We start from the raw sequence: 17,450 nt of genomic DNA on the forward strand, positions 1-17,450 counted from the left end.
TAAGCATTCTCTTTTCTTTTCTGGTTTATCTCTTGACAGCGAGGCTCCTTCTGGGACCTCCTTACACTGTAGGTCTTATATCTCCTGGGCAGTGGAGGTGGTGGTTCCAGTCAGGAGAGGTACAGTACAGGATGGGCCTGCTGGTAGTGTGCACTAGCTGGGGAAGAGAGAGGCAGTTGTTGGTGCCTCGTGCAGACAGAGGTACTGGCTCTCAGAGTTGTGTTAATTATGCTCTATTTGTCTAATTTCCGCCTAAAACCAGACCCAAACTAAACTGCTTATAACATTAGAAATATGATGATCAGCTGCAAAAGCAGGACGCCATTTGAGATTTAACACCTTGAAGTTTGGTGTGGATATGCTCTGATGGATACATGACAAGAAGAATAAAGTAAACAATAATACATTAATAATCAAATTAAAGCAGAATTTAGGCCAATTATGGGCCCATCGAGCTTAAGAGGTTAAACACAAGAGGCAGCCTGTAGCTGTGATAGGCCAATGGTACTATTACTGTACAGCTCCCTCATACCAAAAAGCTTCTGTTCTGACTGTAATTAGGAGTCGCATGCTTCACTCTCTCTCTCTCTCTCTCTCTGTCTGTCTGTCTATATCTCTCTGTCTGTCTGTCTGTCTGTCTATATCTGTGGCCTCTCTCTCTCTCTCTCTCTCTCTCTCTGTCTGTCTGTCTATATCTGTGTCTCTATCTCTCTCTCTGTCTGTCTGTCTATATCTGTGTCTCTCTCTCTCTTCCTTGGTCCCTCCATGCCTTCAGAAATCATCAGTGCAGTTCATGAAACAACAGTGTCACCTATGGGTTAGCAGGAGATCCACACTCTCACTGCAACACAGATGAATCAAGACAATGTGACCCTTCAGAGACCATCAGTTCTCTCAGAACAGTAGCACATTGCATGCATCACGCACGCACACACACACACACACACACACACACACACACACACACACACACACACACACACACACACACACACACACACACACACACACATGCTACAAACGACCTCAGTTCTTCACACACTTATTAATCCAGCTGCCACACATTCAACAAATAGACATGCAGAGTATCCATAAAAGAAGGATTGTGAATAATTCATTATTCTGTTGCACTGCTCATTACTGTAATTACACGGCCATTGTTCTCTGGCAGGAAAGAAAAACGTAAAATTACAATTTAGGCAGAGAAATCGTCATTTATAACTGTAATTGACGCTAATAAAACGATTCTTCTTTTTTTCCCTGTGGATCATACGCTAATCAAAATGTGAAGTATTAAAGATGACACTAACAAGCGTAATAAGTGCCTAATGAAAGATGGAGGGGAGCGGAGGCCGGTAATAGGCGTACTCTGTTTAATGTGTTCCTGCTCGTTGGAGCGTACACCCACAGTAACCACTCCTGTCTCGCCTGGACCAAGTGACTGACAGCTATCTTGTCTCCTGTCAAAAGGGTGCCTGTGACCACTAACTGGAATAAGGTATTAGTGGTTCAGATGGATCCCCACAGGGGTATATTACTGTACCACAGTATAAGCAAGCTCCATAAGCAAGCTGCAGGCTTATGCAGGCTTCCTCGACAGTATATGCTTTAGTAGCACTGCCAAGGGGTGCAGTTGGGGTGATGTTGGCTAAGTCTCCATGTAAGATAGGATGCAAACTGTAATGTATGCATACTGCAGACTCTCGAAAAAGATGCTGTCTATCAATCTAATAGTGTGTAACTATACAGTGAAATAAGTAGCATACATCTCACTCCTTTTCGCTGCATTGGGAGGCCGACTCATACAGCCTGAGCCCAGTCGATATGACAGACTTTGATCTCTCCCTCTCTGTCTCCTTCACTATTTCCCCAATGGACCACTGCATCATCCGTCGACCCCGATCCACCCCGAAAAGGCGGAACGAGGATCCGTGAAATAAGATGCCAAATACGAGACTCTCCTCACCACTTGGCAAAAATGGCGCAAGTGAGACAGTGGGGAGAAAGAGAAAGAACAAAGTTGAGGGAGTGGAAAAGCAGGCCAAGCCATTGCCTGTTATGAATAGCATGCGACTCCAGTTCTCCGCTGATGAGCGTATTAATCTTACAGCAGTAAAATTTGGTCAGGCGTACACAGTGGGACGGCACCAAGCGCGACTTAGGCCCCAAATTGCACCCTGGAGGGACTTTACCCTTTAGAAGGAGCATGAAAAACTGCTTCAAAACAACCGGAAAATAGCCACCTGCGTTACAAATAGGTAGCAGAGGGGCTATGGGGAAGGCTGGGGGCTAGTCGGGAACCCATGCAGGTATTAGGCCGTCAGGGAGTTTGCTAGGGAGAGATCAGAAGTGTTGGGTTTTACTAAGCAGGCTGTAGCTGGGGGAGACAGGGAGATGAAGGGATGAGGGGGAGCTCTAAGAGATCATCAGGCTAATACTGAGTTTCCTTATTACCTCTGAGGCACTGCGGTGCACTGGGCACTGGTCCAAGTCACACAGAAAAGGCGAACATGAACAGCAGAGGGCAGTAGCTAACCCTACTGCTCCCTAGACGGACCCTGTGGAATGGAATGACTATGGGGACCAGTAGTGTGAGAAGGACCCTATGGATTAGACAAATGACACAAATTAAAGGTACTGTAATGTGAGGATTTGGAATGGATAACATAATGGAATAGATAACCCAGATAGCCCAATGCACACTACTGCGGTAATATCTCTCCTGCAATAACTGAATGTGCAGTAAATCGATCTTCTGTTTTATTATATTTGCAACATAGGACTGAATCAGGACAGTGATTTGGCTTGAATTATTTTTACATTGCATATCTGCCTTTATCACCAATATCAAGTTATTTCTTCTCCATTACCATAAGGAAAGAGATGTAACTTGTGTGGGGCATGCCAAGTAGTGCTTAGGTAACCTTGTGAGTCATACACACACACTTGACACACTTAACTCTGACTTCTCTGTGTGCTTGAGCCTGTTAGACGATTCAATGTTTCTCAAAGTCGCTTCAATCGGCATCAAGATGCTGTTAGTACTCTGACTCTACACTCTCCTCAACCCTAGAGGTTTCTTTATTTGTTTAGAACTGGCATCAGTGATGTTTTCATTCGTCAAAACCTTAATTGGTGTCTAGCAAAAATAGAACATTTGAACTTTTTCTGATCATGTCAAAAGAGGACTGCTATGGGTACAAAAGGGTACATTGAATGACAAGACTCAATAAAGCTGTCTATGACATATCCAATCCTCTATGAATACACAATATTTGATCATATTTATGATAATATGTTTTGGATTGGTTGCTTGTCATAAGAGACCTCAGTGATGTGAGTAAAAGTTCATTACTGTAATTTCAAAACAATACAGTTGTACACTGTAAAATTGTCTCTGAACTCACCCAGTAAAAAGCTCCTGTTAGCTGATTAGGTTGCCCTGGAAACAGTTTTTTTATATTCAAATAGAGGTGTGATTGTATCTCTAAATAACAGAGTGATACATGCTATCACCATGATATCTGATACATGTTTTTTTTATGGAAAAGACCAAGAGAAGTGCAGGAGAACAAGAACTCAGCATGACTCTAACAAAGCTACCAGCTACAAATAAATCATAGTTGGGTGGTATAGCACTCATGTCTGTGACTGTTTTGTGTCACTCAGCTGGGGTCTGTCTGTGAGGCATCTAGGTCAGAACATCTTCTATTAATCTCCACCTAGACCCCCATGATTCACAGCATGTAGGAAGAGTTGAATGGAGACGACATCAAAGTTAGGAGTTTAATGATTGGGCGGTTGTCACGGTCAAATGAGGCAGCTTGAGGCAGAACTAAAATAAGCTAGTTCTAAAATGTGTTCATCTCTCAAGGTGAGACAACACATGTTCAGTGTCCCTGGTAGACCAAGAAGAAAAAATAAGACAAAACTATCATACAAATGAATTTCTGTATGAAATTAGAGTCACTTTCATATTTAGAAATTTGACAAATTAAATATATGCCTTTTGTTGGGGTGGAAAACTAAAACATAGCGACCTACAGTAGGCCATTGTCTAGCAAACTCAAAAGGTGAGAAATCTATTTCAGGCAAAGAGCTCTGAAACAGCAGAAACATCAGCAGCTTTGTATCATGGACAGTACACTATAACTTAGTACCAGCTGGATTTATCTTTTCTATGTTTATTTGTGTGTGTGTGTGTGTGTGTGTCTGTGTGTGTGTGTGTGTGTGTGTGTGTGTGTGTGTGTGTGTGTGTGTGTGTGTGAGGGAGAGAGAGAGAGAGAGAGAGAGAGAGAGAGAGAGAGAGTTGAAAGAGAAAGAGTTGAACTACTGTAAGAATGAAATGAGAGTGAAAGTAACAACTATGTCAGGTGTGTGTTGTAATGTACCCTGTTGTCTGTATGCAAATGCCAACCTGGCCTGCACCTTCCCAGCCAGCCAATTGGAGAAGGATAAGGAAGCTCAGAAGATAAAATACACACTGCTGGGGCAGCACCTTAGTGTGTGGGCTGACACCTTTTAGAGTTTTGAGAGGCAAAAGAGTACCGCTCTTGGCAGTGAAAACAACACTCCTCTGACCTGTCCAGGGTACCACAGCTAGCAGAAAACTTATCCACCTGCAGTCGTCTGAGTGGCGAGTGAGAGACGACGCCCCTCATCCGATCGTGGGCCTGGTCGGACTCCATTCCACTGCTCTGGTAGGCAGGTATGATACTCATCGCTAGGAAACCAGCTGCGCTCCTGCGTTGTGAGTCACTGATAGAATGCTGTGCAATCAAACCAGTGGCTGGGCTTAGGGGTCAATGGGTTTTTAGATGGCAAAGCAGACTTTAGTGACTCTAACTGCATTAATATTTTACCTGTTATCTAATGTGTCTTTCAGATTTCATTGTGCAGGTAACATTAATCCTGACATTTAGTTATAATGCTTCCTAAACCTGTTTGGTTATTCATGTAAACGTGTATAGAAAGCCGATAGGATATAGCCTAAAGAACGTTTTACATTGGCATACATCTCACTTAGTAAGTCTATAAGTTGGTTTATAAGGTAAGCATGATACAAAAGACAACCCAAGCTTGAAGCAGTGGTATGAAGATCATATAGTACCTTACTTTATTACAGCATTTGAGTTCTATCTCTTTGAAGGAGAAATTAAATTAATTGGCATGCTCTTTATATTCCACATGAACATGCAACAAGGTTTTCTCTGAACCCTCAGTGTCAAAACGACCTTCTAAAATGTGCAGCATATATTATTAATGTTTTTACATTATTATTCATAATGTTCTATTGGTCCTCTTCCAGCAAGCTTGAAGAACATTAGTAAGCATCGCTTCTTGGATTCTGTTTCAGCAATATTTGTTGGTGTCAAACACAGGGCACATCATTCATGCCATGACATTATAGGTATTACTTATAAATTAGGCTTATGAGAGTAAACCTCACCAATTAACTGTGACTAATAACAGACAGGAATGTCAATCGACAGTACTGCATCGTTTAGGCTGAATGACTTTACCTCAATATGGTGTTTCCATGCTGCAGTACACGGAACTTGAATATGCTGTGATAAAGCACCGCTTAGGAACAGGAAATTCTCTAGCAGAAGTTACCAGGGAAGGATTACCTGTCCTGAACTATGGTTTCCAACCAGTGATACTGATAAGTGACTGAATATGTGTCTGCTTCCTTCTGATTATCCTTCATCTGTAATTCTCTTGCATACTCTATCATTATAGTACAGAGTAACTATGACATACATCTATCGGTAATTTGCCGATAAGGTGCACAGGTAGTGGATTACCTATCTGTTATGTACCTAGTAAAAGAGTATAAAAGGATGAACACAAATAGCCATGGTTTGGTACTGTATAGAGGTTCAGAACAATGGGTAAATGTTTTAGTGCAAATGAGTTCACATTGATTTGAGTTGTTCACACCTTTCATCATGAAGTTAAACTTTAACAGAGACTGAGATATGGTAACTAGTGCTACAGGATCTACTAATATGGACATGCCTGGTGTGTTTTAATACTGTCTGTAAATTTCAGGATAGTTGTATGTGTTTTGAATGACTGAGTACAGTTGGCTATTGTTGCAGTAGGTGGGCTGTGTGGCAGTATACAGTACCATCCCTAAACATATGTGTCTTGGGCATGCAATGCATGACTATTTGGACAGCTACTGTGCCTCAAGAATTGACCATTGTTGTTCAAAAGAAGATAATGGCACACTTCTCATATCTTGGAATAAATTCCTTAGAATTACAGTATTATAATACAGCTTAGGTGATCTTGGCAAAATACAACGATATTCAAAAACCTGGCTGAAATTGTACTTGACTGATGTACATTGGTCACTGACATAGAGTAGTAGTGTACTCTTACAGAAACATGCTTCTAGTAAGCATGCAAAGCAAAGGGGTATTAGGCTAATCATTCTGCAGTTCATGGAGTCCATGTCCATGCTGTGCAGTACTGCATCTCTTAAGTCACAGTGTAGAGGGCTGCAGACGCTTCAGCAGGTAGACAGCCAGGGGTAGACTTTACTGAGGGTTAGAGTGCAATTGTGAACAAACTTGGCAGATTGAACTGAACAGAGCTGAATACAAGCCTTGGCACCACACAAGTTCCACATACCTCAAGTGAAATCTCAGTCAGGGATCTTGAATCAAGTTCTTGGGAAACTGTGAACTGCTTGAGGAAGATTTTTAATAATTCCAGTCACACAGACAGCCTATTCACTGGCACATATAGGCCACGAACTTCTGTATGACTCATCATAAAAATATCAGCCTGGTCTGGTACTGTTCAATAGGGGAGGGGGGGGCAGTGGGTCATAGTGTAAAGAACTGAGTCCATTGTTTGTTAAACTGAACTGCAGGTACAGTTAGCACTACACAGTAAGGCAACTTTTGACAGACAGACAGACAACATTAGTGACTTAGTCTATTGTACTACACATGCCTGAAATGAAAAACACCAGTCTTCCAATGACATGTCTGTGCCAGGAGTACCAGAGAAGTTGATTTGTATAGCGAATATTCAGACAAGTACCATGCAGCAGCCTCTCCACCATTTGCTAGTATTCTTGCCACTACCTGTGTCATCGGTCTACAATACTTAGAATAGTTATTTACATATCGCGTGCAAATTTGGTTATGGTGAATTTTCTTAATAATAGTTCAATGATGCACACAATACAGTACCTACCATTTCGTTGACACACTGTGACTAACACTTCATGTGCAGTCAAGGCAATTTGTGAAAGGAATACAGAGAACTGTTAACCATGAACCATATAGCTCTACCTGATTCATATTACGGAAATTCACATAATTATTCACTATCTATGTATTCTTTAATGCTTATCTTCACTCACCATTTATCAACATGGATCCACATCTATGTCCACACTTGTTGGTGAACCCTAAACCTGCTTAACATATCACAATTAATTTGTATCCCATTACAGCAATATACTATTGTCTTCCTGTACTGTATTTACTGTACCTTTATATTTCTGTAGGAAGAATTGACTATACTACTATGCTGTATGCGTATTGCTATTCCTACTTAAGACATGTCAATCGCTGGCAACTATTAGAATCTGCGAGTATCATTGCACTGCATGCTGATATCCTAAGGGAATGTTGAGAGTGGAAAAAACAGCACAGTAACCTAATCTATTTAAAACACAGACATGTAATTTAAAGAAAGTGCTTGTTTTATCTGGGTTGTCAATCATAAGTATCCTGCAGGCATTTCTGCACTAAACTGTCAAGATCTCCCAGACTGCATTGAGAACAAGGCATTTATGTATGCAAAACAGATAGAGAGATTCAATACTTTGAAAATGTACATTACAGTTTGTTGGATGGCATATCACCCACCAACACACACTATGCCTTCACCACACGCAATCTCTTTGTTTTTTCTCTGCAGGGTCTCACAACCCTGAATGTTTCCATTTAGAAACATATCTTAACTGAATACGAATAAGAAAGCCCCATTGAAAATTGCATTCAGTGAATCAAGTAAACCATTTTCTAAATAAAGCAAACAAAGTGTATTTTCCACTAAACAAATACATTATATCTGATATCACCGGAGTGATGTGAAACTTTAATGTCCCTTTTATATACAGGTGATACTGTACAGGTATAATAAAGTAAACAAAATATATGTTTTGAGATACTCAGATAGTTATAGTATTTCAGTATTTACCGTACTGTACTGTATGTGTCCCTCCCCCCTATCTTTCTCATCTATCATATTCATTTCTGGCCCTCTTCTACAGCTCTGGACCATGGTCCGTCATACCAGCTGCATCATGAGCATCACTCCCTCAGCCAGCATCGAGACCCAGCTGCCTCCAACCTGGAGCTCATACCCCAGCTCCGACGGTGAGTACTGACCCTAACCCAAACCCCCACCCAGAAACGTTACTTCCTTAGCAAACAATTGCCCTATAAGTCTACTTTGAGTCTAAGTATTCCACTCCTCCAACCAAGTTTTTCAGTGGAGGTCTGGCCAGCCATCATTTAATGTCATCTTTCTCAAAACTAATTTAATACTATATGTCTACTGTACAGTACTTATGATAACTGTCTTCTGCACATTCAAAAGCTCTGTGTTTGAATAGCTTTGGTTTAGGCAGACTCTCCCTTTGGTATTTGAATAGGCCACTGCACTACCTAAGGCTATTCCATATCTGAAAAATGCCCTCCTAGCCTACTATGCCTCTAGCTAGCCACACGTGCAGCATGGGCTGCTACTGTTGATACGTTTGGTTGCTCAATGACTCTACAAGTTTAATCATTGACAAATACCTGTGCCTACCAGAGTTAATAATGTTACACTCCAGCACATTCAAAGAATGCAAAACATACTTCTCACTAGTACAGGTTTGAGTTTTTTTCACTCAACCTCAACCTTTCACCTTTCCACCCTGACCCCTCTCCAGTTTCCATGGTGATGCCCGGTTACTCCAGTCGCCTGTGGTCCCATGACTCCCAGCCTCAGTACTGGGCGAAGTATCAGGTGTGGGAGTGGCTGCAGCAGATCATGGACATGCACCAGATTGACGCCGCCAGCATCCCCTTCCAGAACTTTGACATGGACGGACGTCAGCTCTGCAGCATGACCTGCCAGGACTTCAGCCGTGCTGCTGGCAATGTGGGACCCATCCTCTACCAAAGCCTCGCAGAGCTCAAATGGAGTGGTGGGTTTGAAGGGGAAGAAGGGGGAAGGAGCTTTGGAGCTTAAGGTTAGGTGGAGGAAAGGGTCTTCATGGAAGAGAGTTATTGGGGAGTGATTAGAGTGTTGGACAGGGGTGGTTATGTAGGGGATCAAGGGTCCTCAGAGTAGAAGTCATGAGGTTAGGGGCTCTCTGGAAGGGACCTCTAAGGAAAGCAGTGAAGGTGTAGGGAGAAACAGAGGGTTGGCTCATGGATGGATCTAATTGGGGTTTGTGTGGAGGAGTAGAGGGTTTTGAAGGTGTAGATACCATGGATAAGGGTTCTAATGAGGAAGGAGTGAGATCTGCTGCTGTGGGGAGAGATTGGTTTTAGTGCTGATAGGACTGTAAAGTATGTGTTATATACTGTATAAAGACAGGAATTGTCCTTCAAAGATGTGATGTGTTGTGTACTGTAAGTGTAACTGATGAATTAGATTATCAAATGTTTGCATTTAGCAGTTCAGTTCATATCTAGAGCATCAGAGTCAGTTAGAAGCCAAAAAACAGGAAGAGCAAGTTAAACCAGAGTTGGTTGGTGGACCAACGCTTGAGGTATTACACATGAGGTTTGATTTAACAGAAGTGTAGGACTGCTGTTATAGTTATTGCTCCATGGCAGTTTTTGTAGAAATCTAAAAGCATATTATGCTATATCTTTTGATATGCCTGTATTAAGGCTTGTTCTATCGTCACACACATTTAAATGGCGTCTTGTTTGTCCCTCTCATTCCTACACAGGACAGTATCCCGGTGTGGACCTATCACAATATGACATCAAAATGGGAGATGGTAAGAGGCAGACTTCTGGAGGATGATCTGTACATTGTGAAAAACATTATGAGTCCATTATGATCCAAGACACTTAAAGGGGCAAACAATAACAAAGCTGTCTCCCGCCACTTTTTTTGTAAACAGATGAAGGATGGGGCTAGTGAAATGTCACCACTCTCAAATTCATAGAAGGAGTTATGGATGCCATGACTGACCATCCATGAGATAGTTTTAGCCATGATAGTTTTAGCCAGTAAAAATGATAGTTTTGGCCATGTTTTGAAGCTATAGTGATTGTTTACAAACAACAGAGCTTATATTATGGGCTCTGATGGGGTTTGACAATTGAACTAAGCTCATACTATTCGCATATGAAGTCATATTCTACAAGAATCAATGGCTTTATATCATTCATTTCAAAGTCCAAACATGAATGTACCAATCCCAGATTGCCACTTTAAAGTTGCCTTGACGAACATTAAGAAGTACATAATAGCATGTACTTCCAGTCATCCCTCACAGTCTTCCAGTCTGAAAAGTCGTAATTATCTATGCCTGCCTCGACTTGTTTAGCCGAGTAAAGAGATGATGTAATTGAGCACTTTGTAACATGACAGGTTCACCAGAATTAATTATGTTCACCATCATTAATTGTGTAAATGCTTTCAACCTAAATTTGCACTCTACTTTTTTCCTAGTCGATTTCCCTTGTCCATTTCCAGACCCCAGCATCTACCCACCTTCAGGTAGATACCACAGTGTGGAATAAAATATTATTGAACACACTCAAAACACTACATTTAGAATGAAAATGTGTCAAATCTACAATGTAAACAAGGTTGAATTAATAGTCATGTCTTCACATTTTAGATATATACGACCCCTCATTTCAATCCCTCGCACCTGTGGCCTCCCCTACTCCCTCCAGCCCAGGTAAGAGACACAGAAATACAAAACATTTAAGGCAGGATCAAAGATGATAGCAAGGAAAAAAAACATTCAAAGACAGAAGTTTGAATACACTAGTGCAAGATACCAAAGACACAATATATAACCATAGACAGTATATAATGACAAGGTAAAATACAGTACTTCCTTAGAAGTCTTATAGCTGGACCAACATGAGAGCCAAACATAAGTGGCAAGCAAATAGTGTGATGGTGAAAGGCTTGGATTTAATCTAATGAGTAATAACTGGGGATAGGCCAGGTGAGTCCTCTTCATATCAGTGGACAACATCACCACAACACTACATTGCTAAGCAAACACCCCACACCCATTGCAATAGTATACTATAGGGTTCCAGAACTTAGCGGGAGGGTGCGATGAAGTAATGACACTTGCAGCATGACACTTGAAACACCAGGATTTTGCTCCTTGATGGGCAACTTCAATTGATTACTGTATACTGTATGTGTAGCCATATACTGTACTGTATGCAGCTGTGAAGGTTGATTTATATTAGATGGTTTGTGAAATAATAATATTTCTGTTTGCCTTTCTACTTTCAGACACAAAAAGATCTCACAGTCGCCCTCAACAGGTCAAAAAACACAGTGAGTAACAGCTGCATAAACAACAACATTCTCAAATGTTATTAAGAGAAGTTTTGCCCATGCCATAATAACTGTAGTATAGAACATCGATAAAATATTAAAACGAATTATTCAGAGCGGTACATGTATATGTTTGACTGTCCAAACCTCACGTGTGTGACTCTTCAGACCCTCGAGGGACCCATCTGTGGGAGTTCATCAGGGACATTCTGCTGAACTCGGAGCGCAACCCAGGACTTATAAAGTGGGAAGACCGGACAGAGGGTGTGTTTCGTTTCCTAAAGTCAGAGGCCGTGGCACAGCTCTGGGGAAAGAAGAAGAACAACAGCAGCATGACCTATGAGAAGCTGAGCCGTGCTATGAGGTATGGATATACACACACATGCATGCGCGCGCGCACACACACACACACACACACACACACACACACACACACACACACACACACACACACACACACACACACACACACACACACTCTTGTGCAGCTTGTGCAACACTCCTTTATATTGTAGTGAATTCTACACCCCTGTCCTGTTTCCACTGGACATCACTGGAACTTTCCATTGATACAGTATCACTGTCTTTGCCACACCAGATATTACTACAAACGGGAGATCCTGGAACGTGTGGATGGTCGGAGGCTGGTGTACAAGTTTGGAAGAAATGCACGAGGATGGAGGGAGTCAGAGAAGTGAATGAGTTGGTGAGGACACCCCTCGACCATTTAGCCTTTTTTCTTTTTTTTAACCACGATGTGAAAATATGCCTTATGTTTATTTATGTTTTGTTGTTGGATGTCACTGTGATATTTTGCTACGCTATGTTGTTTTACAAATCATAACATAACTTGGGATTTTTTTAATCGTATGTTTACATAGGTTACGTTTTTTCACATTTGCCTGCTTGCATTTCTCCTTTGCAACTTGCAATCAGATAGTGATGAATATGTTCACTGAAGCTGAAATAAAGGCACTTATTTCACATGAAACTTATTTCCTTTCTGATAATGAAAAAAGCACTGACAGAGATGCATTTACAAGCATTATAAAGTATACAGGACATAACTATGTTTGTATACTGCTTGTTTTACATATTGAAATTGTGTCATTCTTGTTTGATTGACATATCCTTACACAAAGCATCTCCCTTGGTACATATGGATCTCTATCAAATGTGTTCCTCATCAAATTAGTTTATGTTTTCAACATACAACAAATACATTTAGAAGTACTAGACTTCCCTTACCTTAGATGACATGTGCAGGATTATACGTAAACCAGTTGGTCCCGACCCCAGGGCAGCTTTTGCAAAGCCCAGGATTCTATGACACATATAATTCTAAAGAAGTAAAACAGTAAAACAGCAATAAATGCACTGTTAAACTGTTACAATACTGTGTAATGACACTAAGAAGTGCACTATATGTGTCAAGGCAGTGTTGGGAGATAGATAATGTTTTGTGTCCATGTTTCAGGAATTAACACTAATTGTAATGAATACTAATACTGATGCTGGCTAATGCTATTTCCCATGTCTGATCACCTGTACCTATTTACAAACATGTGCTGTAAAAAGAAATGTGTAAATATGTGTTGGAATAATAAAGTATGTGTGTTTTTGAAACTTTACAACAAAGCTGTTTGTTTCAAGTATGTATCAGAAGAGCATGCTTTGGTCCAACTAATCAGATGAGATAGCACTGCTGAACCATTACTGTGGTGTTAAATGCATCACATAGATGTGACAAAAGGGGACAGATGGGGTTGATTTCTTCTTCAAGCAATCTTATCTAATTCAGACTTTCACTTTGACCTGCCAGCTGCATTTCAGCTGTTGAGTTTTTGGCAAGGTTTGATCAATACCCATTTGTCACCAGAGAGCATGGAGCCAGGCACTTCTACCTTGTACTGCTATTACGTGGCCGCCTATGAGAAGCAATCGGTTTTGGAGATAGGACCTGTCATTGCTGACTCATCCCTGATAGCGTAAAATGCCAGGGAGATAATTGCTCCCCAAGCGTGTAACGGCTATCCTACTGGCACCTCCGGGCAATAGATGGATGACTGGGCTCTGATGGCCGCACAGATAAGAATAGTGTCAGTCAATGCCCCCTTTCTCAGGCCTGTGTTCTCAGGCAAATCCCTATCCAACCTCCACGCCCCCCGGTCAGTCTGATTCTTGTGTTTTTAATCCTCCTTTACATAATGCTGATTATGACATTATTTGGATGTCTGTGTTGAAGGCCAACACATGTGTGTATCATACCTGGTGTTTTTCAATAACCACTTGCCCTGGTTTCATACCATTGTACTTGATATAAGTGCAGTTAGACTCCAGAGCAGAGGTTCTTTTATCAATGTTATGAAAAGGAACTTAAGTATCATGCAGCGAGCAAATGTTTTGAATTCAACATCAAGGGCTGGACTTCAAGGCTTGGATATGAAACTGGCCGGAACTTTATAATATCTTATAAAAGCATCTGGTCCCAGTTGGCGACTGCCCATAATGATTGGAGTTGAAGAAGTTTGTCATAAAACTTTTTGGTCACTTGAGGGCAGACATGAGAACAGAGAACATTATGAATGCATAGCATAACACTGCAGGGATGCATCTCTTTGCTTGTTTAAGCGGTCGGCTGTCATACTTTTCATTGCCCTGCAGGGACTCAGTGTGATGAAGGGGAAAACACTTTCAACCCTTCAGTTGAACAGTAACTTGTATGAAATATAAGGAATCACAAATCAACTAAAGAATAAACTACTGTAAGAGAAGACCTTTATGAATTAGGACACAATGCTGATTATTTATGAACAGACAATTATCTAGATCACTCAATAGTGTTTGTATAGTACTGTATATGAACACCAACTTGTGAAACCAAATCCTATTTATGATGGATTGTATTCATATACTGTCGCACCATTCATCCATGACTCCCCAGGTGCTGTAGATTGAAATGCATCATTAAGTATGAATGCTATCATGCTGATAACAAGCCATCCTTTGTGCATGTATAGTATCACTACACAGAGAGATAGAGACGTCATTTATGATTGTATCCATCTAATCAGTAGCCGTACTGGACTCTATATGAATTACTCAAATCCGAGTAGTCTGATTTTACTTTGGAGTTTGTTGATGCTGCTTTGAGTCTGATACAGTACAGTAGCCTGAGAGAGATTACTGACCAGTTAGGCAAATGGACTAGACTGACATACTGTAACCTCTGTTCTGCAAAAACACGGGAGGCTGATTTCCCTAACCGACCACTGCTCAGTGAATGCAAAGGAGCAAAGGAGGGGCTCTGAACCTGAGTACAAATGATAGTTGTACAGTTGCATAGCGGCTATTGGCGTTTTCTGATTTTGTTGGCCACTGAATGCCTAGCTTACACTCTAATCACTAAATAAGTTACTAAGTTAAGTTAAGTTAATAAGTGTGTGTGTGTGTGTGTGTGTGTGTGTGTGTGTGTGTGTGTGTGTGTGTGTGTGCGTGTGTTTGTGTTTGTGTGTGCACATGCAAGGCATCATCAATTCAAAACCAATATGATATATTAGGATATACAGTTATTCAAGTCTAGTTGTTTATGTAGTCTACAACATACTTCTGAGAAAGTGGAAACAGCTTTTGGGAGATTATAAGCGAACCAGCCAAACAAGTGATCCTGTGATCCCATCATTTGCCTAAGCCCTTGGCATATGGACCAACAGCAGACAAATATGCACCCAAACCGGTTGTAATGGATCCTGTATTGATGCTCAGTCTCTGGTAAACAAAGGCACACACGTAGACACACACACACACACACACACACACACACACACACACACACACACACACACAGACAGTACTTTACTGGCACTAAAGCTGGCATGATATCACAATGCATGGTTGTTCTGCTATCATCTTTTTGTAGATACTTTAGTTGTATGACATCTCAATGTCTCAGTCTGGAAGTGTCTTGTTTCAAATCACCAGAAAAACACAGTATGACCCAGACGAAGAACTGACTCAATTGTCTGCCTCCACTTCACAGAGCGTATTGTCCAGCATATGTGCAAGTCACAAGGAACATCAGGCTGTAGAGGTTGGTTAATGATAGGTGACAACAGAGCAACAATTTATTTTCAAAACACCAATTTTATTTCCCCAACCCCACATTACTCTTCATTTGAGATACAACAGGCACTGAACAATAGCTGCCTCTTGCAGTAGAACAGTATGTATATAACACATGCAATCACTGTCCTCAGACACCTCATATCTGTTGCCACATTGGAAAGATTATGTCCAAATTTGAATGAGCCATGCAGGAGATATTTTATTATTTAAAAGAGCGGACATTAATGCAATCAGATATATGCTGGGGGAAGAACAGGGAAGTGATGGAAGATAACCATGGGCATAAAGAAAGACAGCCCATCAGGCTCTGTGTCTGTGTCCCCATCCCAGCTCACTGGAGGTATTGTGTTCTCACAGCAGATAAATCACAGCTTATCAGGCCCATCCACCAACTCTCAATGGGACCTCTGCCTCTGAGGCATCCGGTCCAAGCCGTGAGTCAAACAGACTAATGGTGCAGCAAATGTGTAATTTTGGGTTCTTGATACTGTAAATGTTTCCTAATCCTATAAACACCCAGTTGAAATAAGAAAGACTTCATAAATGTATCTGAAAAGGGGCACTGTGTGTGCAAATAAAATGTTTCCCCTCTCCACCAGTCTAGTAAAACGTTTGTGTTTGCGACAGGAACAAGTAACTCATCCTATGCCACTCATTTCTCTGTAGCCTATGCATACTGTACATGTATCCGATAAAGGACCAGGAAAAAAAAGTAAGAGGTAAGTTAGTTGAAGACGTAAACAGGAATGGGAAGATAAATGCATCATTTTACAGTACCATCAGCAGGGGAGTCCTCCATCCACAAATATAACTGGTGATAAGTTATGTCATCAACACATATTCTTAGAGAATAGAATGAGGAAATTGTGTTTAAATGATTCCGGTATATAAGACTTAGTTCCTGCTTATAACCACATACCATTGCAGGGCTTTTCCCTGAAAGTTTTACCTCCAAGCAAATGTTACCAAAATCAATCCCTTCCTTGTTCAAACCTGTCAGTGGTTCACACTCACTTGAGGAAATGAAATCTATTGATCATATGAATGAATGTCATTCCATTGCAAAAAGTGTCTCTACATACTTTTGCTGTAAATCTGCAGCTGTAGTAAATGTTACATATAGGCCTACTTTGATTATTAATGAATGATTGGATAGGATAAGTCTTCTGAACCAAATGGTAAGGTTTGTTGTTTCTTGTGGCTACCCTTTCTTGATACACCTGCTGTCAATCTAGTCTTTATAATGGACCTGCTGAGAATCACTTTTATTATATGTGATTGTGATATGACAGTTGCAAATTGATAGGAAAATTGAAAAATACAAAAAAGTGGTGCTGTACTCACAATTGTTAAAGTTATAGGCCTAGTACAGACACAATATTATTATATCATTTGGTGATATACTGTACCTGTCAGCTATGAGGACCAAGGCCGAATTTTTGTTTGCCAGAATTCACTCAGACATTTCATTCAGCAGGCGGCGACAATGAGCAAAAGTTGGCATATAATCAGTGTGATAGAAGAAGACTACAAAGAAGGACCTCTAAGGACCCAAGCATGGCCTCCGTCAGCCTGAATATTTTGAGAAGAGCTATTTAACAAAAATGCATCACTCTTAATTAATGTATCTGTCTATTATTTAGTGTTCATTGTTTAAAATCAACTGGTTTATACAATTGCGTATGTGGAATTCATGTATATGCCCTTATCATGTACGACAGGCATATGCTTGGACACTTCTCACCAACGGAGGA

General features: G+C 40.9%; 1 protein-coding gene across 2 annotated transcripts; it reads left to right on the forward strand.

Annotated features, from left to right (window-relative positions):
• The first annotated feature begins 4,492 nt into the window (after positions 1-4,492).
• On the forward strand, positions 4,493-13,202 carry ehf (ets homologous factor). 2 transcript variants are annotated; one of them, XM_083667129.1, is made up of 9 exons: positions 4,493-4,708; positions 8,303-8,408; positions 8,969-9,226; positions 9,983-10,033; positions 10,714-10,761; positions 10,886-10,948; positions 11,527-11,571; positions 11,740-11,935; positions 12,170-13,202. In XM_083667129.1, exons 2-9 carry the CDS (start codon positions 8,312-8,314, stop codon positions 12,267-12,269), a joined length of 858 nt encoding a protein of 285 aa, XP_083523255.1. In that variant the 5' UTR covers positions 4,493-4,708; positions 8,303-8,311; the 3' UTR covers positions 12,270-13,202. The 2 variants fall into 2 exon arrangements, with proteins under 2 accessions (XP_083523255.1, XP_083523256.1); XM_083667130.1 differs by having other exon boundaries at positions 4,493-4,700.
• Positions 13,203-17,450: the final 4,248 nt, after the last annotated feature.

The sequence above is a fragment of the Argentina silus genome (genome assembly GCF_951799395.1).
Source record: "Argentina silus genome assembly, chromosome: 3".
In the NCBI taxonomy this organism is placed as follows: domain Eukaryota; kingdom Metazoa; phylum Chordata; class Actinopteri; order Argentiniformes; family Argentinidae; genus Argentina; species Argentina silus.